The 18096-nt window shown below is 39.7% G+C and overlaps 1 protein-coding gene across 2 annotated transcripts in view; it reads right to left on the bottom strand.

The window, feature by feature from the left end:
* The window catches only part of gria4a (glutamate receptor, ionotropic, AMPA 4a), a 106270-nt gene that overhangs the window by 34180 nt on the left and 53994 nt on the right, over positions 1-18096 (bottom strand). For both annotated transcript variants that reach the window (XM_008301639.1, XM_008301647.1), the window contains exons 8-13: positions 15884-16051; positions 14982-15086; positions 13953-14063; positions 3977-4183; positions 2509-2724; positions 1377-1537 (exon numbers count right to left, since the gene is read on the bottom strand). In XM_008301639.1, coding sequence (XP_008299861.1) covers positions 1377-1537; positions 2509-2724; positions 3977-4183; positions 13953-14063; positions 14982-15086; positions 15884-16051 — 968 coding nt within the window. The remainder of the gene's footprint in view (positions 1-1376; positions 1538-2508; positions 2725-3976; positions 4184-13952; positions 14064-14981; positions 15087-15883; positions 16052-18096) is intronic.

The raw sequence follows: 18096 nt of genomic DNA, 5'->3' as shown, positions 1-18096 counted from the left end.
CTGAAAGACACATTCTGGGGACATGTGAGACTTTCATTACTGTGCTACGGGCATTGCTTAAACTCCTAAAACTCACGTCTGTGCATCAAAATGACCCTTTTAGGAGTAATTTTTTTCCCCATGAAAAGAATCCATTCATGCCTTAAAAATGGCTCAGATATAACTGCCTCTGCTAGAATCAGCAGTTTTATGAAGTCGGCGTCTCTTTTTCAACTGCCCCCTCAGTCTCTCGCTACAGCTTGAGCTCATACATAGATGTTTGAGCATTAAAAAAAAAACAACAACAACAACAAAAAAAACAGTTCAGTCAAGATGAATAATGATACGGAAAGCCCTATCACACAAATTGATGGGATTGGATCCTTAGGTGTGTTACATATGAAACTCTGGCTGTCTGAATCCATGTGTTTGACACTGTCATGGGTAAACTGCAGTTTCAAGGAGAAAATGTTCAGGCATGTCTTTGACTGTTTATTTCGCTCATGATGTTTCTTCTAGCATTTAAAAAACACCAAATGGACATGTTAGATCAAGTTGAAATCTTGATTTTCATTGGATGGGGTCTCAAATATCACAGTCACAGGGCTACGTAATCAAAAATGTCATGAATGTATGTATTAAAAGTAAATTTGAACTCTTCGGGTCGTCCTACAACACAACATAAGCTAGTAACCACTTCAGAAAAGCTTCTTCTGCTTGTACTTTTTCCTTCTTTCAGTTAATCACCTATCAATCTTTTCTTTCATTTGTTTTGGTGTGAAGTTCTCCCTCCTGCTTCTTCTCTCCTTAGATTTGCTCCCTAAAGGTCTTGAGGATGCTGGCTATGAATATTTCACTAAACTGCATTCTCAGGTTATCAATAATAAAATGCCATATTCTTATAAATATTCTAAAAATACAGCTGGACTGTGCCTCTTCAGTGGTGCATTAAAAATTCATACACACCTAGCAAGCGGCTAAATCCTCCACCATAACAGACCTATATGGACATGACTGCTGGACTGTGTGCAGGTGTTTTTCTTCTCACTTTTATGCTTTTGTGTTTGCATGTGTGTGTGTGTGTGTGTTCGCGTTTGTCCGTATTTGTTCTGTGTCTAGCGCATCTTCAGCGGCTGTCAGCACACAGTGTCTTGGTGAATCAGTCCAAGTTTGGTGAAAGCTAGAAAAGTGCTAAGAGAGGTGATTCACATTGTCAACAGTCTGAATCACCACAGTCTAATAGTACAGCACTCTATCATTACAGACAGTTAAACACCGGTCTCTGCAGCCCACACACGCTTCCTGCATACAGCCTCAAATACTATCTCTTTCTCTCCCAGTCACATGTACGCAAAATGCATTCTTGGTCTCAGACACGCATCGTTTTGCTCCCTCACCGTGGCGAGATGTCACAGCCCTGTTGCATGAAGGCTCCCAGTGAGAACCACAGGGAGTTGAAGATGCCAAACTCATTGGGAGGTTGGTCAGTGGGGCCCTGCTCAGTGGCTCCCTCCTCTGGTTCCTCTGCATGCCACTCATACGGACTGAAGCGACTCACCTGCGACAGCAAAAGAAGAAGAAGTGATCAACACTGTAAAGATAGACAGAGCCGAACAAGTGCATCAAAATAACAATTCAAAACGCATTAAAGGTCTTGCACATCTACACAATTGTTTTTCTGGCTGAAACACGTCTGGTCAGGTTGATGTTGGCGGAGCAAATACATGATGTCACCTGACTCCACGTGCTAATATTGGGGATCTAATGAGCCAAAACTATGAAATCCCATATGTATTTATTCCATAGGTGTGCAAAAAACCTTTAAAAGTAGATATAGGCAAATTAACAGTGAGAGAAGTCCATTTAACAACTGTCCTAACAGATAAAATAAAGAAAACCTTGGAGGATGTCCTTCTGAATAATGTAAAAGCGTAAATGGCTTTGAATAGTCAGACACTTTGGTATCACAGGAGTTATGCTTCTGCAATTTTATTATGTGAAAATGAGCATCTTAAATCTTAAATATCTCACATTAAGTATTTGCATTTCTCGCACACAATGCTCTCTGTGATGCCTTGAAGTACTAAATGATTTCCCAAAAGCTTTTTAAATTTAAACAGTAAATGACATTCTAGTTGAGGCCGTAAGGCAATGTCTTCATAGCTATTGAATTATTAACTGCATTTAAGTATCGAAGGGTTTTAATAACCTGTAAAACATATAAATGGTGAACTCTTAGAGGAGCATCAAGATAGCATGATAACACCAAGTTATTATAGTGTCAGAAAAGTGCATCTAAAAGTAAAAACCGTCATGAAATGTTGACCGAACTGACTTCAGATCAACAGCAAATGTGTCCCAATAGGATATACATGAGCAGGAGGTCTCTGGTTCAGACAAATTTTTAACTTGGGACCTAAAGAAGGGATCTATTCCTTCATTCCCCAACTCCAAACCTTCAATAACTCTTCTGTGACAGTCCTGCAATCCAACTCACGTGCTGACTTCTAGATCGCAACAACCACTCACCAAAAACAGCACAACACTGACTCCGATGTAAGCGAACACTATGCACATCCAGATCTCGTAGGCCAGTGGGTCCAGGAAGGAGAAAACACCTGGTTTGGACTTCTGAGGCTTTTTGATCATGATGGAGATGCCCAGAGACATGAAGGGCTTGGAGAAGTCGATCACCTCCTCCCTCACCAGAGTGATTGTCAGCGGGGCCACTGCAATTTCTGCTTTCTGCAGAGAAATGGGGGTGGGGCAGAGAGTTCATTTCAGTCACATTATAACGCAGATAATTCACAGCAAATGCATATATAAAAGGTAAGTGATCGTGACTAGGAAGCAGCCATGAACAAAGCAAAGGAAGCCGAGGAGGGGTATCGCAAGTGAGAGAAGACGGAGGGAGAGGGATGGCCAGAATGACAGAGGAGTAATTCATACAGTACGTAGGCATGACAGTGACACATCCAGAATACAAAACAGTCAGCAAGGTCTCACACACATTTGCATGCCTGAGCATACACACACACACACACACGCACACACACACACACACACAATCTGTAGAAGAATCAAAAAAACAGCATTCATTCAGCACTCTAAGCATCAGTTTCTGAATAGCTGCGTGTGTCTAAACGTCTGCAGCCGTAACTGAAAAAAGCTACAACAGCAGCATATCAAATAACAAGTTTTCCTTCGCTACAAAGAGTGAAGATGTTGTAATGCAAGGAGAATAAACAGCAACAGAAAAACAACGAAGTGATATGGGCAACAAAACAGGGAGGAGAGGGAAGGGAGGGAATATCAAAAACCCACGCAACTCAACAGGAAGAAAGATTAAATAAATCCGAGCTAGAAAGCAGGAGACAAAACTACACAACGAAGTGTTGAAATGTATTTTCTCTGTGTGGAAGAAGAGTGACAGGAGAGTCATGAGGAAGGACTGTGAGTGTTTGGAACAAATCAAACGTGATTAGTCAGTGTAGCCGTTCTGCTGTGTCACCTTCCACTACGGATTCTGGAGCGTAATTAATTCCGTCACTGTTCTGCAGCAATGTTTCCACTTTCAGTCTTCCTCAAAGTGACGACTGACATTGTCTTCAGCGTATCGATAAAGTTTGCATTCTGGCAGCAATGTGAAATCTCAGACTGCACACGAGAGTCCATGGCATAATTAGTCGGCTTGGCAAATCCTCAAAAAAAAGTAAGTTGAAGAATTGTTGACAGCATCTCTGCAGGACGCTAATGAAGGACAGCTCGAGACAAGTTTATGGACTGCATGAAGCTTATTTTGAGCATTTCTCAGCTATTGTGGAATGTGTAGCCAGTGTATCGTATATGGCCTTTGTGTACTTGCATAGCGAGAGGTGTGGATTCCTAGAGATCATCATGTGTGTGTGATCTAATTTCAAGACTCTAATCTTTAACAAAACAAAAGGAAGAAACAAATCCAACACTGTAACTGCAACCAACTGTTGTCCATCCTTACCCCATACACAAGCTCGCCGACCATCCCATTCCATATCTTTGTCTCTGGGTCCCTGGCTCCATATTTCCCATCTGGTACGATGGAGATCTTGTATTTGATCCCGATGTGTTTGGCGATCTCCGAGGCCAAGTCCACACAGTATCCCTCATACTTGTCGTTACCTTCATAAAGCTCCCAGTTCTTCTTCAGCATCACATAAGGACCCTCCTACAAAACCAGCATAAGGGGAGAAAGACAACTGTTTGGAGGAACATGGCAGCAGCGATCAAGAGGAACCAGCAGTTTGGTTGTCAACAAAGTCCCAGAGGAAAAACACATACAGAAGCAAAGAGAATGTTTTCTTAAAAAGAAACTTATATTACTTTTTCAAACATACCCAGAAGGATGCTATAAAATAGACCAATGCAATGCTGCCGACTGGATTCAGTTCTACTTTAAGTGGAAATGAGCATCTGCAAATGCCATATTTTGATCTCAACCATAGCATGGTAAAATATATGCACATCATTTTTAGAGACTGAAATTACTTTACGTGTAGGATCCATCATCACACATCTACCTCTTTATGTAGATGCATGTTTTTGCAACTGTTTGAGAGGGAAAACATTTAATATACAAAAATCTTTTTGGGATAACACAGCAGCCACCAAAACATGATGGAAACAGATCGACGAAATGAGAAAAAAAAATAAAACATTACAGCTGTTTAAAACACAATGTCTCAGGTAGATGTTTTATATCCTGTGTTTCTGACTTCGAGCGCCTTATTTTATCGTCTGACTCCCCACGACTCCGCTGGGACCTTCACCTGACTTCACTACAACGCTAATGTTGAGAGCAGAGAAACGTTCAAGGGAGAAGAAAAACACTGAGATGATGGAGAAAAAGAAAGGAAGGTTGCTGCTTTCATAATGTGCCGTAAGAGGTGGAATGATTCCTGTGCATGCACTTAACAAAGATGAAAGCAAAGAGAGAGTTTAATGTTGTCTAGTGAGACGGTGGGCGTATTAGGAATGACACACACACAAAAACATTACCGCACCGAGGATATCTGCAGAGAAAAGAAACACACACACACACAGACTTTTGAATGACAGCGCATCTATCAGGCGCAATGAGTTATGGTATTATGCCTGGGGCTGCTCACCCTGTAATCCAGCTGAAACCAAGCCTATTAAAATGTTATCAAATCCTTTTTAATCAAAGACTAATCTCATCTAATTAATCAAACAGGCTTTTATAATATCCAGCATTCTGAAGCTACGGAACAGTTTATGAAGATAATAAAATACAATAAAACACGATAACATATTGTGGATTGAATTCTTCATTCAGGAAATCGACTCACGCTAGAAAACAAGCACAGTTTAATCAAGGAGGATATTTATACTGACATGTTAAAAAAAAACAAACAAAAAAAAACGGTCAAATGAGAAATAAAATCACTCTATCGTAGATCTGGGAGGAATCGATGGAAGATTCTTCAATCCAGGAAATTAAAGTACATTGAAAACAAGTCTAGCCCAGAGGCAGGCAGGCAGACAGAGGGATTAAATCAGCACAGTAAGAAATGAACAATACAAACATAACCTACAAAGGGAAGTTGGATTTCTGTATTGATCCTTTTCCTCTTCAGTAAACAAGGAGGTTGAAATTAAACCATTTACTTATGTAGTTGTGTATGACTAAGAGTAAAATAGGGATTTTTTTTTTTTTTTTTTCAATAAGGGTATTCAATGGTCTCACTTGTATACAGGTGTGGACGTGATTCATTGTTTTATATATAGTATCTGTTCAGTATTTTGGTTTAGGACAAAATATCTGCATAGCGGCATTCACATCAGCCTCTGGAGGAGTAATATGGTGAAAACAGGGAAACAATATGCTTGATAACATCTAAATGGTGTCATGTTATTTTAAGCATCTAAGTCTATAGATTGACTTCATCATCATTAACTTGCACTGTTTTCAAGAAGAACGAACTGTTTTTAAGATCACCACTTTCTTTAGGAAGCACACGTCAACTTCTTTTCACATAAACAAACAGCAACAAATAATGGAAATAAAAGAAAATAATGAAAAATACTTTCAAATTACATACACAGATTTAGAGACAAATACACATTTTAAAATAAACAAACAAGCAAAAAAAAAACAAAAAAACTACATTCTCATATTTCTTACAAGCCATTATTCTGTCATCAATATAACATTTGTTAAAACAAAATTCCCACCCCCAAAACCAACCACAAAAAGGAAGAATCAGCTCTTCTTTTCACATTACATTTTTATCACCGCCATCATTATTATCATCAAATACAAAAATTTGCCCTTTTTGTGTTCAGTGTCAGAACGCACAAAAACATTTCTCCTCAAATGTCATTATCAGAGACATTAGCGGTTCCCGGGGCACTCATTCCATTGACTCAACATGAATCATAATGTTAATGAACAGCAAAACAGTTTCAAGTAAATCCCCTCTAACAAAGCCACAAACACTGCTCTGCAGCAGGGACAAAAAAAAAAAAACAAAAAAAAATAGGGATGTGCACTGAAAATCATGTCTTAAAGGTCAACACCAGTGGATTTGAAAGTTGGAGCCTAACGACTGTTTGTTTGTTCATTATTGTCTTGCTGCTCACACTGCACCCTGTGCTGTACGACTGCATTTTTTTCAATTGGGTTTTTTTTTTTTCATATTGTTTTGCAATGATGGTTCCAAATCTGGTGTGTTTTGATATTGCAGTTTGTGAGCGAACACACTTGAAATGTGCTTTTTGGCAGACTTTATGTAGTGCATTTCTTCCACTGAATGACACTTAACTGCCTGCAATGTTTGGCACATTCTTCAATGGAAAAATAACAGTTTGAGCACAGAGATGGAGGTAAAAAAACAAACAAACCCTCAACAACATAAATAGATGTAACATCGGCCGTATGGGAATATTTAGTACAGTTTATATTAAGCATGGACGTAATTACATTCTTAAGAAAAATCCTCAAAACAATTTACTACTGGGCAGACGCCTTTGAATATAATGAAACACAAATTCAAACATTCGGAAACATTTAACTTTGAGCTTTTGTACAGTGATTGTGTTCTACTCATTTAATGGAGAGAAAGGATCAGCACTGCATACTGTCATTTTAGTCACTGTTAATTCAGCAATTCTTATTCAGTGATATCAAAGTCAGTTTAAAAAAAAATGTTTTGGGAAATATGCTTATTCGCTTTCCTGCTGAGACCTAGATGAGACGAGTGATACCGCTCTCATATCTTCAAGTTAATTATGAAGCTGCAGCCAAGACTCCGCTAGCTTAGCTTAGCATGATGCCTGGAGTCTTGTCCTCACCATGAGGCTGCAGGCAACCAGTGGACCAGCTGGGAAATACAACATTCCAACTAATGAGATGTAACATGTTAATTAGTGAGCTTCAGGACTGCTAGGTACATTTTTATTTTTTACCTTGAGGCAGCTAACCTGCTGCTGGCTCCAGGTAACTCATCCCTGCAGCAGCCCCACATACCTCGTAATAACTTCTCATGTAAACACAGACATGAGTAATAGCTTAAACTGAAGAAGGCACTTGTTCCAATTTATTTAGGAGCTTAAATTACTAAATGTACTTATCTCAGTGACAATGTAGGACACTAAAATGTTTGGGAAAAAAAAGACTGATTCGGATTTAATTCGTGACGTGAATTTCCCTGGTGGGGAATCAATAAAGTTTATCTTCATTTTGTGCAGTTAACCTACTACAAGTCTTCAGATTTTACATTTGGATTCCACACAATGCATCCGATTTCAGGTTGACATGTTATAAGTGTTGTTCATATCATGCACTCATTGGACAGTGTTTTCCAAATTGTGAAATCACAGTAGAACTTATAAACATCTAATGTCATATATTTGTGGCTCAAGTTGTGAATGATTTTAGGATCTGCAGTTGTATGATATACCATAGTTTTACTTCTTAACCCTATTTAGGACTTTCATGTTGCCATACGTAGAAGGTCTTTTGGGGTCCATTGGACCCCAAGAAAGAATATGTGCAAAACATTTGTTGGTATTCATTATAGACCTTTATACGATGTTAAATACATTTTCTGATAAGCTGACGTGTTTTTGGTTCCAAATGCATGACAAATGTCCCTCTTTTTATATTTAAAAAAAATCTTTTTAATAAAAAAACCATATCTGTCACCTAAACCAAATGGCCTGGGGTCCAAACAACCCCAAAAGTCCTGAATAGGGTTAAGCAACTTGTTTCACATGTAAACAGATCTTAAAATCTGATGTTCTCACCAGCGTTAGGGAGTAGAGAGTGGCATCGCTCTCCTCATCGAAACTCTCAGGAAGTCAAGTTATGAGCACAGTTATTCTCTGGGTAATTTGTACATAAAGTGCTGAAATCTAAAATATGCTTTCTGGTGAATTGTCTTTGATTATTTTCTCATCCACATATTCACACTAGCTAACCGGCTCCCACATTGAAAGTCCTACAGGGGCCTGACCCTTGGAAAAACTAAACATGAGAGCTATTTTGTTTTTTGTCTTAAACCGTGAATTTCAAGGGGATTCATTTACTTAATTTGAGTTAAGGAGAATACAGCATCTCAGTTACCAGATCAAGTGTATGAAATCAGAGGAGGCTACTTTGTTGGGTTAATTTAGTATTATGTAAGCAGCTATACATGAACAGACGCGAACATAAAGATACATGCATATCAGTGGGAACTCTGGCAACAGTGGCAGTGTTTCACTTTAAAATCTCCTTAAGGTTTCTTATCAGTTTGCTCCAGACGCTTTTGTCTTGGTGTGAAGGTACTAATGCCAACGCTGTGAGTGAGTGCGGTTGTGTGTACGTGCTAGATGCTGGTACAGGGAAGCAAGAAAGCATCATATTTGGGTGTTTCCTAATGTGGCATCACGAGTCAGAGCAAGACAAGTAATGGGAGGTGAGAAGAGGTGACAGGAGAGGACGAAACAGGACCAAAAATCTGTGGGTTGAAAGGAGAAAAAAAAAGGGAGGGCATGGGAAAGAGAAACAGGAGGAGAGAGAGGGATGTGGGGCATATTGACGGCATGAAACTACAGAGGAAAGATGAGAGAACAGATCAGAATACAAACAGAGATAGCCACAGGGAAAATGGAAGATAGATAGAAAGTGAAAAAGAGAGAAAGTGTGAAGGAGAGATTAAGAGAAAGAGGGAATATGACAAAAAGAAAAATGGAGAAGAAGAAGAGAGAGCAAGTGAGAGAGGGGATGGGCTGAAAAGACAGACATAAAGAGGGAAAATGGGTGGGTGAAAGAGGGAGAACAGCTTTGTAGAAGCAAATGGTTGGGGCTGATAAGACATGAAACACTTCACACTGGAGCCAAAAAGGCAAACAGGACTTGCTATGTAAGCCAGTTAGCCAGGCAGCGGAGAAGACAGGCACCCAACTGGACAGTCACCTAACTGTCCGGTTATTCATTCAACTTGCCAACCCAACGCTCAATCAGTTCAGCGTTTAGAAAAGCCTGATTGTCACCTAACAAGTTAGCTGGGCCTGCAAGCCTGCGAGTCATCCATTCAGAGGGCTGTAGAGGCAGTCAGTTAGTCACAGGCTGTTTCAGTCAGTCACTTGGTCAATCAATCCATTTATTAAGCAATTACTGCAATTACAGAACATAATCATCTATCCAGGCACATCTTTGGCCAGTGAGTCAGCATGATTATCTCCCAGCTATTTAGCCATCAAAGGAGCCGGACAGTCCAGCAGTTAGTCAGACAGTCGGTCATTTGAGCAGTCAACCAGTCACCACAGCACGCTGCCGGGCACTACGTTAACCAGCTTGTTATCGTGTCAGTCGGTCTGTCACCAAATCAACAAGTTCGACAGCTAATTCGCGGGTCGGCCAGGTGACCACAACAGAGAGGAATACATCAGGCAGCCGCTTACTTCGTCAAACTATCAGGTAACTAATTAGCCAAAAACATACTTGTTAACCAGTCATTCAGCAGTCAATCAGCAAACCAGAATACACAATATGAAAGAACAACATTTTCAAAAAAACAATCTGTATTTGTTCTTCTTAATAAAATGTATTATATAATCCTAATTTGTATGTTTTGCTTAGAAACTAACAAATTACGTCCCCTGGCTGATGTAAATTGTCCATCTGCAGCGCTGAGTCTCAGTGTACATCTCCTTACTCATCCTAAAGAGCCCTAAAGAAGAGGAGCATTGCCCTTTCATTTAGAAATACACTGGAAAAGAGTTGAACAATATATTTTTTTTAATGCACTGCGTGCAATACAGCACTTTTTGATAATTCAACCAGCCTTAAAATGTAAATTGAAAATCCAACTGAACTGATAAGATGTATTTAATATTGTATTATATTAAACCAATCTGAACATACAACACTGTTAGAGGTGTGTTGTGTGCTGAAGTGAATTGAGGCCGGAGCGGGCTATATTTGGACTGAAGGTACAGTAAGAGCACATTAGTAAAGGCCGATAGCAATAGGCTTAACAATCAATCCCCATCAATGCAACCTTAAAGGCTGTGTTTGTGTTAATGCACATGTGCGTATACTTCTTATTGAGTGAAAATGTAAGAGGCTGCATGTGTGAATGACCCACTATGGCAGCAGCTATGTGTCTATGTAAATGGGTGTACACAGTCACTTTTCATTTTTCATTTCAGCGGTGACATTGCCAGCGTCAATTGCATGTCAGCGTATGGTGAGTTACAACTGCAATTTTCAGGGGAGTTTCTGAACATATTGCACTTTCACATCTGTAGTGTGCAAAGACAATCAAAATATCACCGTGGATGTAACATCAAATGCAAGTTAAGACATGAATAAGGGTGTTATTTCGATGTCAGACGGGTTATAGGCAAACGCCACCAGCACTGCGCAAAACTGAAAGAACTTCTTTACTTTACCCTTCCATTTAGGTGTCGAGATTCAAAAACCCTCTCAAAGGAAAGGTGACCGAGTAGCCATGACTGAGTAGATTTACAGAGTGACAGAGCAGAAAGATGAAGATGGAGGGAGAGCTGTATCAAAAGATGAGAGCTCCGGGATGCAGGACTGACAAACAGTCCTGCCTCTTCCAACACTTTCTCTTAAAAACAAAATAAAATAAAAAAAAGAACAATGTAAAAATTATAGAAAACAGATTATAGCTGAGGCTGAGTTTCTCCTGCTGGTACTCTGTGGTGTAACACAGAGGATGGTGGGGTGACTGCGGTGTCCTCGAAAGGAATGAAAGGATCTGAATTAAGAGTGCTGTTCCACAGTCTGGTGATTTTGTGTGGCCAAATGTCAGACCTTGACAGAGGCCACAGAATCCCTCGTAGAGCTCTCGTCCAGCTGTGGCTTTTCTCATGAGAGGAAGACAGGAGCACAGCAAGAGAGGCAACCCAGTGCCGCACAGGCTCAAAGTATAGTGGCCCTGAACCTCCTTTTCAACTGTTCTTTATGCCATAGTAACTGCAGGGCAAAGCACTTCTAAACAGAGGAATAATATCAGCTTTTCAAACAAAACATACATAAAGAAAAAATCAAAACAGTCTTTAGAGAAACTCGCTCTATCAGTCTCTCTCTCTTTCCCAAAGGTTTGCAAATCAGGTGAGTCTGTGTTTCAGTCTCTTGCTCTGTCTGCAGACTCGGCGTCAGTGTCGCTGCAGAGGCTTCCTCATCATCAGAGGCTGCAAAGAGGAGGAGGTGGCTGAGCTAACGTTAGTCAAGGCCTGCTGAGGTCACCATCCACATAGAAATATGCGAGGGTTGCAGGCATGGGGGTAAAAACAAAGGGAGTGGAGATTTGAAGAGATGAATAGAGTTAAAGAGACAAAAAATGACAGGGAGTGAGAGAGATGGAAAGAGAGAAAAGACAGAAAGTGTTGGAAAAAGTCAGATGACAGACAGACATGTGAGGGGAGCACTACGGAGGGAACAAACAGTTAAAACATGTGCACGGTAATGCCAAACTCAGTTCTGCTCATCTCTTTTGCAACCACATAAAATGAACGTAACACTAGGTCCACAGCCACATGAACAACGACCAGTGCGATATATTCTAACAGTGATGTTATATTAACATAATATTCACATCATCAAAATAGGACTCTATCACAGACTTGCCCTTTTATTTATCTGAAACCGTTGATGTATTTGCTTGTCTTGGACCTGACTCCAGGCACGAAACCACACACTGCACTGGGGTTTAATACATTGCCAGTTGAAGTGTGCATGTCTGAAGGCAGAGCTGTCACAGGGGACATTTAATCCAGCTGAATTCATTTTTCTGAACCCGTTACAGCAGCATGTGTGGCTGTTTTTTCTCCGTTGCCGACCCGACTGGCAACGCAGTAGTAACTGCTCCTGGCCACCGGAGGCACTGCAGACTTTCCCTGTATTATCCAATCTTTGAACAGTTATCCATTTTAGAGGTATTTGCACGAGCGCTACAGTAAGCACAACTACAGATATTTTGGTCACATTTATGAGTTTGCTGGATGCAGCAATGTGCCTTGAAACAAAACAGTGAATTAACCAAAGCTCAAGCATCTGTGGCTTGTTTTATCTCTGGGCTGAAATTAGTCTTTTGAGTTGCTTTCACTTGCATCATTTTGCATGCCCAATTGAATTAGACTGATTGCATTTACAGGAAGGGGATGGCCACCATAAAAAGGCTGCAGATGGGTGAAGTGAAATCAAATGTAAGCAGAGGATGTGCACAAATCCACCGATTATGCCTCCTTTATTCTTGTTTGCGGAAGAAAGGGGAATAATTAAACTGGGTTGCTGTGCAGTGTCTATGCGAAACCCATTAGAAGAGACTGGACTGAGGTCACTTCTAAATGGTGATCTGAGGTCAGTTTTAGATTTGCCTACTAATGAGACATTAGTGTAATCTTCCAGCTGGACAAGTGCCACTCCCTCCTGGCTGTGCTGTGAAGCTCTCCAAGTTGTACAGCTCATCTATCTCCAACCTGTTTTTTTTTTTTCTCTCGACGTTAACTAAGTTCTGCCACTCGACTGCTTTGGTGCACTTCATCCTCTTGCACTGAGAGGTAAACTTCAGCTTCCAGTTCCACTGAAACTTGAATCACTTCTGTAACAACTGCACACTTTTTTAACTTACGAAAGCTGTTTGCACGTGTTTACTGATTATAATTGTGAAGAGTAGACGTTTTCCTTTCTGCTCTATTTCAATAAAGAATAATAATCAACAAAAGAGTGGAAAACCTGAAAAAAACACATGATAATACCTTGCTAAAGTGCAGTTTTCTCCTGTTCTGTACTGCTACCTACAATATTCACAGCATGCTTTCTGGCTCTCCGGCAGCAGATGTGCACAGTATGTGAACAAATGTGCTCTAAACTACATTAACAATATGGCTGCTGAAGAACAGTTTCTCTGCTCCTGAAATGTTTCCACTTCCACAAGGTTTAATCACGTTGTGACCCCTTAGATGTGTCTTGCAACCCCTTGTATGGATTCTAAACCACCGGTTAGGAGGCATTTTACTTCAGTAGCGTCTGTAACACATTGCTGCACTTTGTCTTGTCTGGCCACATTAATGCTGTAGCCAGTGTTTCACCACAGTGACTACAAATTTCACACTAGTTTTTTTTTGTGGAAACTAATCTTCTTTGAAAACCAAGGTTTGCCTTTTCCCTAGTTCTTCCTGTACTACACACTCACTTGATCTTGCTGGAGAAAATAAAAGAAAACTTGTTACAAGAGGTATTAATCAGGTGTTCTGACATCTGTCATTTGCATTTCCATCAATTTCCGTCTGCATTAACTTCAAGCCTCTACAACGAGGAGTCGGGCGAAAGAAAGATTTTGTTGAAATTAGTTTGTGAATATGAAAAGACTGATTGTCACTGCTGAAGGACAGCTTCATCTGAAACTTAAACAGAACCCAAGCTACGGAGAAATGAAAGCAGTTGGAGGGTACATTACCATGATGGTTGTCACGACAACTGTCCGATTCTCCATCGGTGAGCTGTCATTGGACAGAGCATTTTCATTCTGGACCAACACGAGTTTGTCTATGTCGTTCCAGTACCCAATCTGAGGTAAACACAGGGAGAAAGGGGGAGAGAGTGAATGTGAATGAGAGTGATAAGAGGAAAATATCATTTAGTAAATTTTCAATCAATCCTAGCCTTGCACAGTTTATGCAAAAAATGGAATTCAAGGTACGTGCCATAAAATCAAAGTGGAGGAGATAAAAAAGAAACATTACAAGCAATGGAGTAAATGAGATGAGAGAAACAACAGAAAGTGAAAAATAAGTCAACAGAATGAGCGAACTCCAGCAAATTTCCCATTGGAACTGTAGAGGATATTGAGTGGGAGCCAAGAACCTTCAATAAACACACAGTGCTGTTGAAGGAACAGTTTTGATGGTGGAACATGGTGTTATTTCTTTATTAGAAATGCTTCATGTATGCTTTTTTAAAAAAAAAATTATTTTAACAGGAAAGAAATTATAAGAGTGAATCTTATCCTGCTACTTTTTTTTGATTAAGATGACGGATTATGTTCCAACTTCTTATTTCCGTCACTTGCAGGATTTGATGTACTCCCAAAGCGATTAAGCTGCGATGGTTGGTTTGCTGTAGTTACATAAAGTTATTTAAAACTGCAGACAGACAGTTGTTAATAATGAATAATGGAAACAATTACGAAGTAAATTAGTTCTTTTTTTTAGGGATGAGGGATAAAAAAAAATAAAATAAAAAGTAGCACACATTGAATAGTACAAGAATTATCCTTTAACAATAACAGTAAGCATGTATTCTTTCAATTGCTATTAAAAATAAAGTTCCTGCTGAAGCATCACATTTGCTGAAACAATGTCTTTTGACATTATTTTCAGCAACACAGCCTAAAATATGACAAAAAAGCCATAATTTGTCTGTGGTTTTAAGTGTTTCACAAATGTCAAGAGTTTTTGTTTGTTTCTAGGCCGCGAGGAGAGCCTACCTTGCGTGGTCCGTTGCTCTTTAGTTCAAACACATCCATGGTGTAATTGACTCTCCGACCGTAGTGATCAAACTGAATATTCCCGGTCAGGCCCTGAATTCGCACCTGGATTTATTTCAACAATGACAAGAGAAAAAATAAAAAGTTAAGATTACACTCACTGAACAGTCAGAAATATAACTGGAGAGCGGTGTAACTGTTTACAATGCAGCCAAACAAGCAGTATATACATATTTGTATTTTCAAACAGTTCAATGCTTTTTAACAGGAAGTAGCAGCAGAGAAAAGACTTTGTATTTGCAGTAATGCAGTGCCCAGTAAACAGTCAGGCTGATTTCAGGGATTTTGTTACAGAATATTCTCCATTACATGCAGGGACATCATACTAACTCAATTTGAATCCACTGTTGGAAGGGTGGACATTCCCACTGACAATACTAAGTGCTAGTAAGCGTCCATAATTATTCAATTTTAACAAAATGTGGCAAAATTTATTTAAAAAAAAACTGAATATGGATAGTTTAGAAAATGGTAACAATTTTTCAGTAAACAGAAAAACAAATCTGCCTCAACAAGCTGAGAATCGGTTTCAGGGTTGGAGTTAGAAGAATGGCTTGGTTAAGGTTAGACGTTTTAGAGATATATAGCACTTATTGTGCTCAAAGTCAATGCAAGTGCAGCAGTAAAAGTCTGAGTGATGAGTGTGCGCAGATTCCAATAAAGTCCCAACAAGAATTTAAGAAAAACATTAACATGAGCTCAGATTTCTGGAACATTTTGTCCTTTGTCATGCCAGCTGTGTTGGTGATTGCATTTGTTAATGTGTTTGTGTGTTTTTGCACATCTGTCTAAGCCTTTGGCAATCTGTTCACGCTAAACTTGAACATCAGACTGATGCCAACCTGTTTGAGCGCACGCTCCATATCTATTCCTTGGTTCCAGGGAGCAGCTGGATTGGCCAGGCAGTCGCCAGCATTGCCGCGGCGACTGATATCGATTTTTTGACGGCGAAGGGTGCGGAAGGCCTCAGCCATCACAAGGACACCATCGTAAGTTAGAGATGAGGTATACTATAGAATAAGAAAAAAAAAAAAGTAGACAAACAAGTGTTATTTCCACATAAGTACATGATATGAGAGAAAATGACTCTGCCATACAATTTCAGTTTCACTCACAGATACTGCAGAAATTCTAATTCCCATCCTTTAAATATGTCAAAAGACACTGAAAAGTGATAATAAATGTGCAAAACATTCTCAGTATTTATTAATTTCCAATTCCTCAAAAACTCCAGGTCTGATTTGCTATGATGAGCATCATTTGCTGTTATGAGCAGTTACCTGTGAATTCAAGCAGCCTGAGCGTGATAAACATTTACAATCATGTGCACTGAATTCTGTGTTTAGGTTTCATTGAGAGACTGTTAATTTTAAAGAGATGTTTCATCATAAGCATTCCAATCCACTTATTTCAGTGCTGGAAACCCCCAAAAATCGAGCAGTAAAATCACCACGGACATCTTCTGAGCCAAAGCAGCCCAAGCAAACAATGCAGAGATACACTGTGAGATTATGGCATTCAATCTTGAAATGAGAATCAAATCAATCTCAAGAACTGCATTGCTGCATCAGGGCTTAGCTTAACTCTATATAAGTAAACATGTTCAGTATGCAACGTGCTGACCAGTGCTACAATCTATCTCACTGCTCTCACTTTTATTTGACTTCCATAGTTAACACCAGTGAGCATCAATCAGCACCACTGTAAATGTAACATCACTGTAAATGTGCCAGCTTCAGACAGCCTTATTGTTGTCAAATACAGTCACTGGACAGGATCTGAAAGCCATTAAAGTGACATTCAAATGTGTTTAAATCATACAGTGAGCTTGTTTATCAAGGGAGTTCCCTCAGATGGAGAAATTTAAGCTGGCGAGATCCATAAATGTTTCATTGCGTTATATTCTACAACATGCTTTAGCACTTTAGAAACAACTTACAACAAGAAAAAAAAACAGCGTTTTAAGGGACAAGTGAAACAAGATAGTGAGTAAGAACAAGCGACACATTATGACTATCTGCTCTCTAATGAAACTCTTAAAAGTGGCAGTGATCTTGACAGATTGTTTGACAAATTCATTATAGGTAAGACAGAGCGCTGCGGGGAACAATACCCCACTCAGCAGCTGCAGCAGCAGCAGCACCCAGAACACACACAGACGCTCAGTGCCACACAGACTGAGGCAGTCAAACTCACAGCGGGCTGCCTTCACATAACGGCGGAAACAAGTGGAGAAATGAAAATGCGAGGACACGGGGAAGACGGCTGAGATACTCTGCCGACGCTCTCCGCGATTCTGCAGGTCGTTTCTCTCGTGCTGACATCCCTTGATTTGTATACGACAAGGTGTGTTTTGGAAGGCTGCACAACCATGTCATCCTCCTTTCATCTCTACCCTTTGAAACTAAAGAAGCCTTTAGGCGTGTGACTGACAGATGATGACTATAGAATCCAAATCAAGGGGAAAACAACACAACTGAGCTATTTTCTGTCTCTGTCAGGGGCAGGACAGAAACACCTTTGGGATACATAGAAAACAGAAGTGAAAACACCAAATCGTAGATAATGTTTTCAAGATCAGATCAAATCTCTGAGTTTAGCTAAAACCCACTAACTCAAGACCAATTTCCTCTTCTTTTATTTTATTTTACCTTCATTTAACCAGATAAAAGACCCATTGAGATCGAAACGTCTTTCACAAGGGTGATCTGCCCAAGAAAGGCAGCAGGACGCGTCCACAAATAAACACAACAGAACAATCACAAAATAAACATTAAAAATGCTAAGTGTAGACAGTAAGCAGATAAAGTACAGGACTGATGACTTCAGTAACAGTTTAAAACACCATCTCTTCAAATGTGGATTCTAAAGTAGGATAAAAAAAATAAAAAATGAACACAAGTTTAGTGTAACATTCCATATCAGGGCAGGGAAGTGATTTATAAATGATGTATTAAGTAAATGAAAGCATGTGCTTTTCACACACATTTATAAAAAATGAATACAGTGCATTTAGAATGTACGTATCTGCATTCAAGCTTTACACCAAGTGAAC

Source organism: Stegastes partitus, unplaced genomic scaffold, assembly GCF_000690725.1.
Source record: "Stegastes partitus isolate 25-593 unplaced genomic scaffold, Stegastes_partitus-1.0.2 Scaffold35, whole genome shotgun sequence".
Lineage (NCBI taxonomy): Eukaryota > Metazoa > Chordata > Actinopteri > Pomacentridae > Stegastes > Stegastes partitus.
The sequence above is the reverse complement of the archived record's forward strand: the minus strand, read 5'-3'. Positions and strand labels throughout refer to the sequence as shown.